The 16,980-nt window shown below is 54.4% G+C and overlaps 1 protein-coding gene across 1 annotated transcript; it reads left to right on the top strand.

The window, feature by feature from the left end:
• The first annotated feature begins 248 nt into the window (after positions 1–248).
• OXTR (oxytocin receptor) lies at positions 249–16,980 on the top strand. Its single transcript, XM_069473848.1, has 2 exons — positions 249–1,167; positions 16,733–16,980. Exons 1-2 carry the CDS (start codon positions 249–251, stop codon positions 16,978–16,980), a joined length of 1,167 nt encoding a protein of 388 aa, XP_069329949.1.

Genomic DNA, 16,980 nt, shown 5'->3' with positions numbered 1-16,980 from the left:
TCCCAGGTGACTACGGGTTCCCAGGAAGGAGACAAGTGCGACCCCCGCGGGTCGTTAGAGAAACACGGCGGTTTTCTCACCTCCCCCCTGGTTTGTTTCAGGCTGGGACCCGGCAGATCCATCCGCGGAGTCCCCCCCGGAGTGACCCCAGGGCGCCCCCCAGGCCCGCCCTGCCCGTGCGTCGGGCCCCGCCCCACGGCACCGCAGCTTAAAGGACTCAGAGCCGGGGCGCGCCGCGCGGCCGGGGCATGGAGGGCGCGCTCGCAGCCAACTGGAGCGCCGGGGCGGTCAACGCGAGCGTTGCGCCGCCGGGGGCGGAAGGCAACCGCACCGCCGGGCCGCCGCGGCGCAACGAGGCCCTGGCGCGCGTGGAGGTGGCGGTGCTGTGTCTCATCCTCTTCCTGGCGCTGAGCGGCAACGCGTGCGTGCTGCTGGCGCTGCGAACCACGCGCCACAAGCACTCGCGCCTCTTCTTCTTCATGAAGCACCTGAGCATCGCCGACCTGGTGGTGGCCGTGTTCCAGGTGCTGCCGCAGCTGCTGTGGGACATCACCTTCCGCTTCTACGGGCCCGACCTGCTGTGCCGCCTGGTCAAGTACCTGCAGGTGGTGGGCATGTTCGCCTCCACCTACCTGCTGCTGCTGATGTCGCTCGACCGCTGCCTGGCCATCTGCCAGCCGCTGCGCACGCTGCGCCGCCGCACCGACCGCCTGGCGGTGCTCGCCACGTGGCTCGGCTGCCTGGTGGCCAGCGCGCCGCAGGTGCACATCTTCTCGCTGCGCGAGGTGGCCGACGGCGTCTTCGACTGCTGGGCGGTCTTCATCCAGCCCTGGGGACCCAAGGCCTACATCACGTGGATCACGCTAGCCGTCTACATCGTGCCGGTCATCGTGCTCGCCGCCTGCTACGGCCTCATCAGCTTCAAGATTTGGCAGAACCTGCGCCTCAAGACGGCGGCAGCGGCGGCGGCTGAGGCTCCCGAGGGCGCGGCGGCTGGCGGGGGTCGGGTGGCCCTGGCGCGTGTCAGCAGCGTCAAGCTCATCTCCAAGGCCAAGATCCGAACGGTCAAGATGACTTTCATCATCGTGCTGGCCTTCATCGTGTGTTGGACGCCTTTCTTCTTCGTGCAGATGTGGAGCGTCTGGGATGCGGACGCGCCCAAGGAAGGTACGGAGGGGTGGGAAACCGCGCGGAGGGAGCGCGAGGAGGGCTCGTCCTGCTGCCTCTGCTCATCCAGGGTTCTGGGGGCTTGGTGGGGGATAAGTGGGTTTGGAATCCCGCAGAGCTGGGTTTGAGTCACTGCTCCATCATCCTTTGGCCAAGCGACTTTGGGCAGGCAACCTCCCCGAGCCTCGACTTTCTCTTCTGTAAAATGGCAGTAATGATAAAAGTGCCAACTCTCACCAGGCAGTAGGGGAATAAAATGAGAAAACGCTCGTTAAGTCCTTAGCACAGTCCCCGGTCTGCATGCGGGGTGGTTATGATGGACCAGGAAGCAGATTCAAGTGACTCCTTTTTCCTAAGTGGTCCGTGAGCGGTGGAGGTAAGTTTCAAACCCCGGCTCAAGCTCCTTCCACTTTAAGTTCAATTTAAGTTGAACTTCCACTTTAAATTCAAGACTCATCTTGAAGCCCAGAGGTCTGGTTTGGATAAGGGCAGCCTTGGGGAAATAGGTGGTTTTGGTTTTGTCTAACCGAGCACCTAGAAGGTGCCCAGCTGGGTGCTGAGGGGGAGGTGGAGACCAATCCCTGATCCCACCTCCCGTAGAGGTGATGAGCTTGGAGGTGAAGAGGTGAGTACTGCAGGGGGCTGAGGGCTGGTGCAGGCTGGGGGTGCCCAGGACTGAGACTTTGCTTCCTTTTGAGGAAAAGAGAAGAGAGCTGAGACGCCATTTAGTTTGGACCCGGAGGCTGGGTGATTTCTGTAGGCGGGGGACATGCCTTCCAGAGTGCAGAACTGCTGAGGACAGGGCGGAGGGTGGGGCTGTTGTCCATTCTTGGCCTGTGTCAGCAGCCCAGGAGGAGGGGGAAGGGGATGATTTAGGGGCGGGAGCTTGGGGAACAGAGGCACCCTGGGGCTCTGAGCAGTGGCTGGTGCTGGGCAGCTGCCCCAAGGCGTGGAGCACCAGGCAGCTCCCCTGACTCCCCCAGCTCGTTTGGAAAGAGCAGGAGGGGTGATCATTGGTGGCAAATGGCTTCCACCTTTTTGTTTGAAGGTAAGCACGTAACACATGCCGGGCGTGCTGGGGACCTCGAATGCCTGTAAGGAAAGACCAAGGGATTTGCTTTCACCCTTTCTGTGCTCTAGACACTGCAGCATCCTGTTCTGGATGTGATCTCTGCTGCTCCCAACAATCTGAATACATGCGTCCCGTATGTGAGGGCTGAAACCTCAGTGCAGGCGTCATTCAGTTTCCTAACTTTGCTTTGGTCCTTTCCAGAAACCACAGACTCCTGGCTTTGCCGAGCCCTCCCAGTTAGCTCCACATTTGCCATAGTGGCCAGGATGCTTGTCATTCAGCCCCCTGGGTGGTATGGCGTGAGGACTCAGCAGAGCCAGTTTGACCCCACCCTGCAGCCCCTGGTCACTCCTTGCAGAGGGGAGGCACGTGCACCAAGTCACTCAGCAAGCCGCAGGCAGAGCAGCACCTGGAGCTGGGGGTTCCTGTGCCAGGCTCCCGTGAAGGGCAGATGGCTAGGGAGCTGGCTGGGCAAAAGCTAGCAGGGGAAGTTTTTAAATAGGGTGTCAGGCCACGCCTGTTCCCTGGGCGGAATGAGAAGAGACCAGCCCCAGGTCTTGAGGAGCTCAAACGCCAAATGTTGAGGAAGCAAGACCAGCACCCCTTAGAGTAGGTGCTGGGGAGATGTGGGGTCCAGTCCTCCCTCCAGCCTTTGTCAGCTGGGGGACGTTGGGTGAGCGATCCCTTGTACCCTATGAGCCTTAGTGTCTTGCTTTCGGAAAAAGGACGTTTCAGCATTCAGTTCACTCAGCAGACATTCTCCCTCCTCTCTCTTTGGGGTCTCCTTGCCCCTCCCCTTCATTTCTTGAGTCCCTGGTGACCTTCCTCCCTTCTTCTCCTGCCATGCCCCTCCTGTGGACCCCTCACCTGCACTCTGCTTTCTCCTTTGTCTCCCCCTAAAGAACGAGGGTGTGTGGTCAACACACATGTGATCACAGAGTGAAGTGCAGATCTTTTCTAAAATCACATCAACAATTCATTTTTCTGTCTTAAAAGCAAAACAAAACAGAGAGAGAGAGAGAGAGAGAGAGATCCCAGCTGAAGGGGAGTACAGAGGCCTTTCGAGGCTGTGTGGTCCTCTAAGGATTTTCCTGCGGGTGAGACCTTTAAGAACCTCAGGTCCTAGTTCCCTTTGTGCCTTTGCTGTTTTACGAATTCACAGGGAAGGGTGGGTGTCACATGAAAACCAGGGCTTCTCTTGTCCTCCTCGGCATTCTGTCCCGGGTGCTGAGAAAAGTCCAAACGCAGACCAGTGGGAATTCTTGACGCTGCTGCGGCCAGTACCCCCCGACCCTGCCCACCCCAGGAATATGGCCAGGAGCAGGAGCCCAGTCCAGAGGCGACGACAGTCTCATCCAGCACGGAGCTGAGGACTTGGGCTTTGGCCACCAGGCTGGCCAAATTGTGCCAGAGCCTCAGGGCTGCAGGGTCAGAGTAGACGTGGGCTCAGCTGGAGCGCACGTCCTGTGCCCACTTGGCCTTAATTCAGATAAGTGCAAGCAGCAATCAGCAAGGATGGTGTTTGCAGTCACTTGGAGATGGCCCTCAATCTGGAAGCCATCAGCAAGTGTTAAGGAAGGAATAAAAGAGAAACACACTTGAGCTACTTGAGAAATTTTGATCAGAAAAGTGGAATTAATGCACAGCCTGCACTTTCCTCTCCAAGAGGAACGGAATGTACAAGAGATGCAAAAATATCTAGATCAGGGGCCCTTACTCTGCTCATCCCTCAGGAGCCAAAACTTGGAAGTGCAGGGAGCCCACGGCTAACAGCGTGATGCCACCCAGGCAGGCCTGTGGGCAGAGCAGGCTCCCTGGGGGCAGAGGGCTGGGACAGGTGGGGTCTCTTCCTGCCAATGGCTTCAGCATGGAAACCTCAGGGAGGACGGAGGCTTAGCCGATGGGCACCAGCCAAGGCTGACAGAGAGGGTGGGGACAGACTTGCTGGGACAATAGTGATCACGATAATACTATTAATAATAAAGTTTATGTAGGTGAGCTGCATGTGTGGTTCTTCTTCATAGGCACCAAGGCAAAGGGGAAAGCTTTCAATTTTAATATTTCCATTGTTCAGAAGAAAAAACCAAGAGGAACGTCTGTGTAATGTGATGAGGTCCACTCCTCCAAGCAGCCAGGTGCCGCTGGGCTCTGATCTGGTGAGGCTGGTGAGACACCCCACGCAGGTTCGACAAACCCTGCCTGTCTTCCAGCCAGAAACGTGGCACCAGGCTTTCCCCGGGAACCGGTGGAGTCTGCCCTGCAGCCAGCCCCAGGGAAGCAGACCGTTTGAGGGAGGAGTTAGGTGGGGAGGGGTGTGCTTGGCTGGTGCAGGCTGGGAGAAGGCGTGTGATTTGGAGTCTGCGTTCCTCGTCTTCCCTTCCAGCATCTCTGGAGAAATGCCCAGTCCAGAGGGTGAGGCGGGACAGGAGAGGGGACAGGCTGGCCCAGGGCAGGGCCCGCTGCCTGTGTACACGAGAGGGTAACTGGCTCCTGGGTCTTCCCCATTCTCAGACGCCCAGGAGCTGGCGGAGAAGCCTTTGGATGAAAAAAACAAGCAAACTCACACTTCATAGCTGAGCCGTATTCGTCTTTCAGGGTTCTTTTCTCTCAAACTCCCCAGTTTCACTGGAATGAGCAAATGCCCACAGGGAACAGTGTGGGCTCTCCACTGCGTGGGGCTGCTAGAGGACCAAGGGGTCTAGCTGGCTGGCCAGGACACCGTAGACTCCCATGTCGCACATGCAGGGGAAATGCAAGGGCGCTGGAGTCACGACGCTGGCCTGTGTTTGGAGCCTGCTCTGCCACTTTCTCCTGTGTGTCCTTGCGCAAATCGTTTCACCTCTCTGAGCGTCACCTACCTCCTCTGTACGGGGAGGGTGGCACAGCCTACCTCATGGTCTGAGCCAGGGCACCTGGGGGCTACATGATCAATAGCACTCGTTTCTCCCCGCCCCACTCTACTTTTTAAAAGTTTCGCTTGGGCCGGGCGTGGTGGCTCACGCCTGTAATCCTAGCACTCTGGGAGGCCGAGGCTGGTGGATCGCTCAAGGTCAGGAGTTCGAGACCAGCCTGAGCAAGAGCGAGACCCCGTCTCTACTAAAAATAGAAAAAAATTATACGGACAACTAAAAATATATATATAGAAAAATTAGCCGGGCATAGTGGCGAATGCCTGTAGTCCCAGCTACTCGGGAGGCTGAGGCAGGAGGATCGCTTGAGCCCAGGAGTTTGAGGTTGCTGTGAGCTAGGCTGACGCCACGGCACTCACTCTAGCCTGGGCAACAAAGTGAGACTCTGTCTCAAAAAAAAAAAAAAAAAAAAAAGTTTCGCTTGAATTCTTGGGATTGGTTCTGAGAATCTCAGCAGTTATTCCTGATGGGGGAGATGGAGATTTGTCTCTTGAGCCTGGGTGGAGAGGATGGGGTGGAAGCAGAGCCTAGTGGACAATAGGCGGTGTGACCAGGGAGGTTGGGATCTGGGGGAGAAGCTTGTTAAGGCTTGAGAGGTGGACTGTGAGCCCTGTCACAGCAGGGCCACTGCCTGTCCAGTTCATTGGTGTGTGCCCAGTGTCTGGCACAGGCTGAGCACCTGTCCATAGCTCAGCCGATGCTTGTCAAATTCAAGGAAGATGGGAGGAGGCAGGTGCACGAGACAGGCCAGGGATGGGCGTGAGGAGCTGGACTCAGGAGGAATAAGCACTTTCTAAGTAACCCTCCAACAATAGCACTAGCAGCCTGGTGAGGAAGTGAGCGCCCCATTACTGGAGGCAACCAAACACCTCTCAGAGGATTGGACCAGGAGGAGGGTTGAAATGCACAGAAGGCCTGGTTTTAAGTGTTTCCCCATCTGTAGAATGAACTTCCCAGCCCTTCCCTATTTCCAGGGAACTGAGGTCCCTCCAGCTTGTGGGGGACCATGGACGCTGTGCCCAAGATGTGGGGGGCCAGGCACCTTGGAGGGCTTGGTCTTCCGGTAACCCAGTGACGTGGAGAGCATGGGGGAGGCTGGACAGGAGGAACTTGGACAGGTTATTCACTCCAGGCCATGAAGAGCCCTCAAGCGTGGCCCTTCTGGGTATAAATTGTAATTAGACAGGCAGTTAATGGCCACGCTCTTGTCTGATTAAGCAATTGTGAGTTCTTTTATGTTCTTGGCTAATGCTAATGTTTTTCCTTTGGGTTTCTGCCCCAAGGTGACTTCACTTCCCCTCCACTCCAAAGGTTTGATAAATGACAGCAAACAAAAAAAAATCTGTTTGGTGAGGTTTTGCTACCTATTTTTACAGTTTGATGGCTGTCTGGACGGGTTGGGGGAGGGGTGAGGGGGGGAGGAAAGGAGGAAGGGGTTGTGGAAGCCTCGGATCAGGTGGGCTGGTGGCCCTGCTGCAGCCTGCGCTCTGCAGTCTGGGTCTGGCCTGTGGCCAGGGTTGGGCATGTCTTGTGTGGCCCAAGGGGCCGGTCCACCTGGTGACCCCACCACCTTGTCCTGGCAATTGCTGGAAGCAAAGGGAGCCCCACAGGGCTCACTTCCGGGGGCTGGCATGGGGAAGGGGGTGGGGTGGGGGCTCACCTATATTCCGCCAGATCCGACCCATCGGCCCCGCCTGTCAGAGCCCCAGACCCGGAGACAGCACTGGGAAATAGCAAGAGTCCCCCTCAGAGCCTGGGTATTGTCGCCATCTGTGTGATTTGGGGCGTGTCTCTTGCCGGTCGCTGGGCCTTAGTCTGTCCTGTCTGAGCAATGGGGCTGCATCTCATGGTGGAGCTCGACACCCTCTGTGGGAGTCAGAGGAGCTTGGCTCGTTCCTAGCAATAGCTGCACTTGGATGAATGCCCACTGTGAGCAGACCTGTGCCCGGGCCGCCTCTGATCCTTGCCCAAATGCAGCAAGGTAAGGGGCCAGCAGACCTTTGCTACAGGTGAGGAAACTGAGGCTCAGAATGGCATAGCCTGCTCAGAACCATGTTGAGTAAGTAGCAGAGCTGGGATTTGAACCCAGGCCATCTTATACTCGAGACTGACACACGGCATTACACTTCCCTCCCCAGGCCAGTGATTTTCCAAGAGTGGTCCACACCCTTGGCGTCTGGACCTCCTGGGGCTGGGTGTTGTCCCAGACCCACTGAATCAGAGCCCTCCCCTCTCTGTCTGGCCCCAGTGTCCCGAGGACAGCTTGGGCTCTTCCGGCAACACCTACATCCAGGTACACGTCTGCTGATGCCACCGCCCCCTCCACTCTGGGTTTAGTGCCACGTCCCTCGGACTCCTCTCCATGTCCACCATGGTTTCCGTCATCTTAGCTGCAACACACACCTCATGTTGCCACTTTGGTTTCTCTTTCCATTATCACCTTTGTTTAGAGCACGATTTTTCAACTTTGGCACTATTGATATTTTTGGCTAGATAATCTTTGGGGGGGGTGTGTGTGTGTGTGTGTGTGTGTGTGTCGGGGTGGGGACTGTTCTGTGCATTGTAGGATGTTTAGCAGCATCCCTGGCCTCTACCTACTGCATGCCACTGGCACCTCCTTGCCTGTTATGGCCACCAAAAATGCCCCCAGACATTGCCAAATGTCTTCCCAGGGGCAAAATCGCCCCTGGTTGAGAACCACTGGTTTGGACCCACTGTATAGGCCAGGCCTGAACTAATAGCCCGAATATGAGTACCCCCTTGTTACCTCTGCCCTGGGCTCTGGCCGACCTGGCTAGTGTACCCCCAGCCAGGTCTGATGACTTGCCACTTCCCACAAGTTCCTGTGGCCTTGCTGCCTTTGCACCCATGCTAATACTGTTCCTGCCTCAGGAGTGCCCACCCCAGTCTCTTCTGTGCAGAGTCATCCTTTGGAGCCCAAGTTCTGTGCGTGGGCTGCTTTGTGACACAACTCCAGGGGATGCCTTTTACCTCATGGTCTGTGAGAATGGTGGTCCTAGGAGCTGTGCAGTGCACAGCCCAAACACCTGGACATGGCAGCCTCATCCAGTGCCCCTTTCAGGAAGCCCTCCATTTCCCCAGTTTGGGGGTCTCCTTCCTCCTCTGAATGCTCGTGCATTCATTCTACGCACAGCTATGGGGTGCCTCTAGGGGGTCCTGTCCACACAACCTCTGCTTTGCTCTGTCAATCCTCCAGTGAGGAGCGTTGGCAGGGAGCCCTCCCCAGTCCCTCATGCTCCCGCGGCCAGCCGCTGGCATTATTCAACACAGGATGGCCCAGCCAAGGTGGTCACAGAGTTCTGGGTACACCCACAGACATCTGGGAGAGACACCCCCAGTTTCTGCTGGGCCAGTGTCAGGGCCTTACGTTGCAAGGTGTGTCCAGGTGGGGCAGCAGCACTGACTCTGGGCAGGCGGCTGACCCTGCCTGCGGCTCAGTTTTTTGGGGTTCGGAATGGGTTGTGTGGGGGGTGGAGGGGGGAATGGGCCACAGGTGCAGTGCCGGCACACGGCGAGAGCCCAGTGAGACGTTTGCTTTTAAAAAAAGAGAAATTTCAGTACGTATCAGGGTCCTGGGGCGAGGCGGTGCGGGTGGGGGTGGGCAGGAGTGCGGTGAGCGCAGGACTAGCGTGTAGCAAAGGGGCTGCAGGTGCAGCTGGACAGGTGCGGGGCCGGGAATGCTGGGAACAAGAGTGTGAAGAGGGGGAGGAGGCAGTGGGAGGCGAGGGGCGAGGTTCTAGCTCTGGTTTGGAGGTGCCCCGAATTGGGCCCCTGCTTGAGAGCGGGTGGAGGAGGTGTGGCGAGGTGGTCTTCAACGTCCTGATGCCTTATTGCTGTGCTCCTAGTTCCTGGCCACTGAGGGGCAGCCTCTGCCAGCGCCCCCTTTTGTGCTCGGCCAGCGCAGGCGCTTTCTGCCCTTTCGCCAGCTGCCTCGGCGCCGGGAGCCTCTGCCCTCCTTGGCCACGCTCAGGCCTTCACGGTCACTCTTGCTCATCCTGTTTCTCTCCCTTTCTCTGCGCCTGCTCTTGATATCTGAGCGTGAACTTAATTTTCCTAGAGGGAATTGCATTTGAGGCCAGTCACCTGTTAGGAGGCCGTATCCTGTCGCCAAGCGAGGAAATTGCCTTTCTGCCTTTCCAGCGTGTCGGTGATGATGGCTGATTTATCAGGACTTCCCGTCTGCTAATTTCATGCTTCAGTTCAAACCAGACCCTTACTGAACTCTTCCTATTTTCTAGTCTCTCTGCTGGCAGCCAGGGACAGAGCTACAAATGAGACACAGTCCCCAGCCAAGGAGTATAGAAACAATAATGATAATACGATGGGATAATGCTGTCAGAGAGGTATTTATTTGTAAGTGCTGTGAGTGCCGTGAGGAGGCATCGGTTGATTCTATCTCCCTGGGAAAAATCCAGGAGGTTTTCAGAGAGGAAGTAACCTTTGAAAAGGGTTTTGAAGGATGAGTAGGAGCTTGCTGTGCAAAGAAGCTGCCATGTTGAGATCATTGGCCAGTTACGTCATTTATCTTCCCCTTATTCTTCATCTATATGATTTAAGCCTATTGGAAAGATGCTTCTTAAACTTTAATGTTCGTGATTTAGATTCCGATCTAGCAGGTCTCTAGCAGTGGGGCATACGGAGTCTGTGTTGTTGACACACGTACAGGAGATGCTCACGTGGTGCCCGTGCAGCCTGCCCGTTAACTGCACTCTGAGCAGTGAGGCTTTAGCATATTACCTCTTTTACCAAGCCCCGCTGTTTTGCCTTTACACGTGGCCCAAATTGGCTGAAGGGCTCTGTTGTTCCTTGAAGGGTGGGGAAGGGCGGGCGTTCGCAGGAAGCCCTGGCCTGTGTTCTTGCAGAGTGTGTTTGTTCCTCGGCCCAGCCCGGTGCGTCCAGCACGCCCACCAGGTCGGAGCAGTGCCACGGCAGAAGCCCGTTTCCAGTTATGTAGCCACAAATGTCCTCTCCGTCCGGACCTCACACTGCATGGGGTGATCCCACCTCAAAGAAGGCACCTGTAGTGTATGTTGGGACTCAGTCTTTCTATAAGTAGACATTCAAAAGTAATTTTTTTCTTAAAAAAAAAAAGGCTTTCCATACCTGCCAAATGCCCACACAGTCCCGTAGGAATAAGGGAGTCACACCCAGGTTCCTGGTACTCTCAGGGAGGCCTTGGACCAGGAGATTGGTTTTTTTGAATGAGGGCCTCTCACCAAGTTGACGGGCTTGATTTGACCCAGGTGAGACCAGCCTCGTGTCCGTCAGAGGCCGTGGTCCACGTCTGGCTGGGCTAATCTGGGCCTTCAGCGCTGGGCGCGGGGAGTGCCGGAGCTTGGGGCTGGAGGAAGGCCAGGCTGGGAAGGGTGAAGGCTCGGTGCCTGCAGCCCTTGCCACCCGCCTCCATGCATCATGGTGCTGGGGAATTACAGAGTTCACTCTGCCTCCCGGGGGCGGAACCACCAGAGGAGTTTGCTTTTGGTGTGTGGCCATTTCCGCTTGTGTCTACTGCTCGGCACGTAAGAGCCCCCACCTGAAGATCACCCCCAGTCCCCAGCCCGTGCCCACCAGCCCCTCCCCCACAGACTGCACCCAGTTAATATTGCCCTAGTCTTAGTCTCTCTTTCCCGCCGAGTGTTTGGAAATCCCTCGAGGGCAGGGACTTGATGAGTCCACGGAAGTCCCCAGCACCTACTCGGTGAAGTCGCAAGGAAAGGATGGAGGAACCTCTGACTCTTGCTCCTCCATGGAGTGCTGTCAGCCAGGCCCCAGGGCTCCCTTTCCCCTCCCTTCCTGGCAAGGCTTGGAGGGAGGGAGCAGGTTTGAAGCACTCAAGGCTCGGTCACAGGGACGTGTGATTTTTATGGCAGGTAAGTGGAAGAGATGTGATTAGAACTGGCTCTTCCAGGGAGGACCCTAAAATCCTCCTCCTGCCGTCTGTAGCAGCAGCCTTCTCTTTTGGATTTCTTAAGTCAGTGGTAGAATACGTTTTCCTAAAATGGACTATCTTTCTTTTGGATGGATTCGTTTCTTGTTACATAATGCAACTCCAGCACTCTGGATTTTTATTTTATTTTATTTTTTTGCAAAAACATAAAATACAAGGTCCTGCTACGTTGTACAGGCCGGAGTGCAGTGGTGTCATCATAGCTCACTGCAGCCTCACGTTCTTGGGCTCAAGTGATCCTCCTGCCTCAGCCTCTCTCTGGGTAGCTGGGACTACAGGCACACGCCACTACACCCAGCTAATTTTTAAAAATTTTTTGTAGAGCTGGGATCTCGACACATTGCCCAGGCTAGTCTTGAACTCCTGGCCCCTCCTTCCCACCCTGGAGCCAGTGATTCTCATGGCTGGGGCTCCCTCTGCGAACAGCTTCCTCCCCTAACCCCAGAGAAGTTGCTGGCTGCAGACTCAGCCTTTCTGGGCTGGGTCCGTACTGGCTTTGGGGTCTTCCTCTCCTTTGCACTGACTTCATTGTGGCTCCACTTCGTGGAAAAGCTGACAGGAGGCCAGTCTTCAGAGAAGCCGGAGTGAAGGCGGGGGCCTGGGCTTTGTGTTTGCACTGAGTGGCCACTGGGTGTGGCAGCCCCTCTGGCCAGAGGATTGCCGTGGGGGTAACTCTGCTGCAGCACTCAGCAGCCGGCCCCCTGGCAGCTGGGGAGTGAGTGCCTGGTCCTGCAGGGCTGGGGGCCCCAACGCGCCCACCATGAACCTGCTGGACTCAACTCGAAGGCAGCGACTGTGTCTAATTGCCCTTTTCAATCTGTGCCCCCGGAGGACTGCCTGCCCGGTAGGCAAGTATGTCTTCTTTTGAAAGAAGACAGGAACACGGTCAGGCTTTCCAGTGTGGAAGAACACCAGCAACATGGCCAGGCTCTAGAACTTCAAGCTGGAATGCGGGTGAGCAGGAAGGAGAGAGGATGACTGCACAGGTGCTGGGAGCCAGTGGCGGCCGGGGGGTCCAGGCTGGCGTGGGAGCTGAAACAGATCCTAGCACTTGGCCACTGACCCAGTACCTAAAATCTTCAGGGTAAGAGCAGATGTGTCCAGGACCCCAAGTAAGAGAGAATGAGACAGGGGCGTTCTTATCCAAGTCTAGTCCATTATTGGTCTCAGGTCCCCACTGACTTTGTGGAGCCCAGACACCCCAACCCTGCCCTCCCCAAAGATGGCCTGACTTTCAGTCTGTTTAAACCCATCAGAAAATTGTAAGCTGGCTGAGAAGGGCAGATTGCCCTGAAGGCTGCCCTGGTAGTGGGGCCATTGGAGCCAGCACAAGAATCTACAAATAAGTTGGGCTTCTTGGCTCTGCAGTCTGGCCCAGGAGCCATGCTAGACAGACGCCGCCATATGGGAATGAAGCTCTCGGAAGTGCAGCCCGCGGGACCTGTGTTGTGTGCCGCACCCGAGGCTGCGTCAGGCTCTGCCACGCACCCCTGCCCGGGAGCGGCGTCCCCCCTTTGTTTGACACACGTGGTACTAAGTGTCTTATTGATTAGAAAAATAATATTCCACGTTTACACATCATTGTGGTAATGCCGGTAGCTGTGTTAACTGTGTTAAGTGCTTGCTGTTACTGAGTGCCAGGAGTCGTGGACAGCACTTGGTGTCCCGGGAAGGTAAGTAAGCTTCGCGACAATTCTGTGAAGAAGCTCTTTTATTATTCCCATTTCACAGATGGAGAAGCAGGTTAAGAGAGCTTAGGTGACTCGTGCAAGAACTCAGCTGCAAAGTGGCAGAGTCAGGGTTCGTGTCCAGGTCTGCGTGGCTCGGAAGCGAAGGCACCACACAATTCTGCTGACTGTGGTCGGGGGTGACCCGATCCGAGCTTGCCCTGGGATCTGCCCTCCTCCTTCTGGGCCCTTTCCAGCTTGCTTTTTAAATTATTGTTATTTATATCATTAAAATAAGTTTCTTTATTTTCTTGCTTACCCCAGCCTACTTCAGAGGGAAGGCCACTTGCTTTTTAATGTCTGTGCCACCTACAGCCATCTAGATCAAGGATTGGCTAACTTATTCTGTAAAGGACCTGGCAGTAATAGTTTAGGCTTGTAGAGCATAAGGTCTCTGAAACAACTGCTCAACTCTGCCCTTGTAGTGCAAAAGCAGCCACAGACGATATGTGAATGAATGGGCAGGGTTGTGTCCCAATAAAACTTTATTAACAAAACCAGGCAGCTGGCAGTGTTTGGCTGGTGGGCTGTCGTTTGTTGATTGCTGGTCTAGACCAGGAGACACTTGTGCCAGGAGGGATGGTACCCTCATAGGAGGCACTGTGTTTCCCCTCCCAGGAACGCTTGGGTTGCAGAGGACCACCACCAGGGAGTGGGCAGTGCCTCCTCTCAGTGGGGGACTACATTGGCTTTGGGAACAGAAAGTTGCTCTGTTTCTCAAATCATACCATGAGGGCGACTGCCCAGCTAGCCTGTATTTTTGCTTTAGGGCTAAGAGAACTCACTACTTGGAACCAACCTGACGTGCGAATGCTAACCTACTTTTAACAAGAATCAGACTTCATTGCTCTTAGATAGGAACACAGAGTGACTTCCTGTGTGCCCCTCGGGAAGTCACTCTCCTCTGAGCTTCACTTTCCTCATCTAGAAAATGAAGATAATGCTGCTTTGAAAACTGTTCTGGGCAGGCTTGCGTGGTGATTACGATGATCAACATTGCTGGCATTGTCACATGCTCCCTTAGAAATGGCATTGTGAAATGCAAGAACAATATTTCCCATGCTTTGTTCTGTTCTGGCTACTCTATAATCCTGTGAGGCCTTTCTAGTCACCGAAAGCGGCAGTGTTGTGGCCTAAACAAGATACGGTCAGTGCAGAAAGCAGGTTGAAGTGGAATCAGTCACTCACCTGCTCAGAAACCATCACTGGCTCCCCATCGCCCATGAAGTGCAGACTCAGCCTGGATTCCGGATTCTCCCCAGCCTGGTTCTACACCATCTTTCCAGTCTCTTCTCTCATGAAACTCCCCTTCCCACCTCTTGTGCTTCTGGCAGTCCCCGAGTGATCTTAGACACTCTCCACCATGGGCCTTCTTCCTGCTGCTTTTGCCCTTTGAAACATCCTCCATAGTCCTTGCTTTTTATGCCCAAATATTTCTCCTCCCTGTTGATGGGAAAGCCTTGAAATTCCTAGTCTTTGGGTGACCAGGATGTCGCCAAAAAAAGCTAAATGTGCCCTTAGTGCTGGTGGCTCCCCCCGGAGCCGGGCCAGGCTGGTCATTTGTGTCTGTGGCCGCCAGGTGGGAGCAGAGGCGCTGGCCAGACCCCTCCCACCCGACTGGCCTCCCGAAGGCAGAAAGCCTGTGTGGCTACTTAAGAATTCATTAGCTATTTCTTTTTTTGTTGTTGACATTTCTGTAGGGTTTTTTTTTTTTTAATTTTATTTAAAGTAGGATAAAAAAGTTAAAAGATCCAAATGTAAAGAGTGAGACAAATAGCTTAAATGAACAGAGAAACATTTTACCATATAACGCCTACATCAAGAGCAAATGTGGTACCTTTCTGTCCAAGTGTGAACTTCATTCCTGGCATTTCTTCCTGTCCCATTTCATAGCTCTGCATACCTGCTCACTCCCCTTTGTGGCTCATTGTTTACTTCTTGATGCCTTTTCAAATTTTGACGTTTATATGTTCATTTTGCCTCTTTTATGATTTCGAAGACATTGTATTTTAGTCTTGGAGGTGATTTTTAATTTTGTTGGTGAAATATTTCAACAATTTCTAAACTTAAGTTGATCTTCTTATCCATTAATATCAAAGCAAATTTTTAAGAAACTTTTTTATTAAAAGGAAGGGATTCAGTAGTATTGGCTTTTTTTTCTTTTGCTTTTCCTGTTTCCCTTCTTTATTATTTTAGTTCTAAGATTAGATTCCCTTCCTTTGCTTTCTAAAAATTCTCTTTTGCAAGAATTTTGTTTTTTGTCGGCTGTAACTTGCTTTTGTTCCAACAGGTGCACCAATTAATTAGACCCATGGTTCTTAAACTTGAGAGTGCGTCAGGATTTCAACAGATCGCTGACCCCACTCCCAGAGGGTCTGATTCCGCAGTTCTGGGGTGGAGCCTGAGAGTTTGCATTTACAAATTCCAAATGATACCACTGCTCTGGGGACCCCACTTTGAGAACCACTCCCTTAGACTTACCAACAGCTGCCCTTTTCTGCTTGGTGCTTGGAGACTTTGCTGACAGACATCTTTGTTCTCTACACGGATGGCTGCCCTGGGTCTTACAGCTCTCTCGCATGCCTGGTGAAGAGTCCCTCCCTGGATTTAACTCTTAAATTTTGGAGTTATTTTTTGAAAAATTTTGCAGGAAAGACAGAAGACTGGCAGGTTTGCCCGGCCTTCCCTCGTAAGGATGTGACTGAACAGAATTCTTGGTTATGTTGTTTTCCTTGTGGGTCTCTGGGGAAGTGGCCTGGCCTCGTCTGTGAGCAGGAGAGGTCTGGTTGGGCAGATTTAAGGCCACTGAAAGAAACCCAGATTGTTTGCCTCTGCTTGGACGTACCTGAGATTGAGACTTTTTTATTCCCCCCTTGAAGCTTAAATTTGTGACAAGCAGTATCTTGAAGTTGATTTCTGATCATTAATTTTGCCTGAAACTCCGTGAGTCCTCAGTATCGTAGCTTTTACCCAGTGCCTCAGCTAATTTCAGTGCCACTTTTTTTTTCTGGGTAAGTCTTACTGTCACACTGAAGTGGTGCTCTTAGGAGCATCTTCACAGAAGCACTTTCAGTTTGCTCAGCCGTGAAGACACTGTCCACTTTTGTGCCATTGTGCCTTTGCCTGGGCCATCCCTTCTGCCTGGAGTGTCCTTCCTCCTTCCCTTCCTAGGACACCACCAGCGTCCTCAGGAACCAGCTCTGAGCCCCTTTCCGTGGGGCTGGCCGTGAATCTCTCTCAGAGTGGTACCTCTGTGTGTTCCCACCCAGCCCCCGCATCGTGGTGTTTCTCACTGTGTTTATTTTTGTGTCCTCAGTGTCTAGCCTGGTGCCTCTCACAGCCACCATTCATTGGGCACTTACTATGTACCAGGCGCTCTTTAATCCTCGCAGCATTCCTGGGAGGGCTGGGCACTCTCATTATCCCCATTTAAGGATTAGGAAACCCAGGCTTCTTGGGACTTAAAGTACGTAGCTGCCGGTGGGGCTGGAATGCAAGCTAGGTGTGGCGGCTTCCAGATGCCGGGCTGCTAGAACTTGAAGTCGTAGGCGCCCAACGCTTGCTGGGTGAGTGATGCATGAACAGGTGGCCGTGACGTGTACAGCTCCTGCCGAGGGGGGCAGCCACCAGTGGGCTTCTGATGAGAAAAAGGCAGGGGCAGGTGCAGGGCTGGGCTGAGCCTGGAAGGGCTGGGGGACAGGCTGAGGGCATGCCCAGGTGTGGAAGGAAGGCACGCTCTGCCTGTTGAGTACCTCATCTTGTGACGAGGATGTGGTGCTTGGACAAAGCTATTGCTCAGGACACCGTGGCTGGGTCAGACAGGTCTGGGAGCTGGTCCGGTATTGACGCTCTGTTGCCTGTCTCTCCCCACCCCACCCCACCCCCTCAGCGTCGGCCTTCATCATCGCCATGCTCCTGGCCAGCCTCAACAGCTGCTGCAACCCCTGGATCTACATGCTCTTCACGGGCCACCTCTTCCATGAACTCGTGCAGCGCTTCCTCTGCTGCTCCTCCAGCTACCTGAAGGGCAGCCGGCCGGGAGAGACCAGCTTCAGCAAAAAGAGCAACTCGTCCTCCTTTGTCCTCAGCCATCGCAGCTCCAGCCAGAGGAGCTGCTCCCAGCCACCCATGGCATGA

The sequence above is a fragment of the Eulemur rufifrons genome, chromosome 7, assembly GCF_041146395.1.
Source record: "Eulemur rufifrons isolate Redbay chromosome 7, OSU_ERuf_1, whole genome shotgun sequence".
In the NCBI taxonomy this organism is placed as follows: Eukaryota; Metazoa; Chordata; class Mammalia; order Primates; family Lemuridae; genus Eulemur; species Eulemur rufifrons.
Note: the sequence above shows the minus strand (reverse complement) of the source record. Positions and strands in the feature narration are given on the sequence as shown.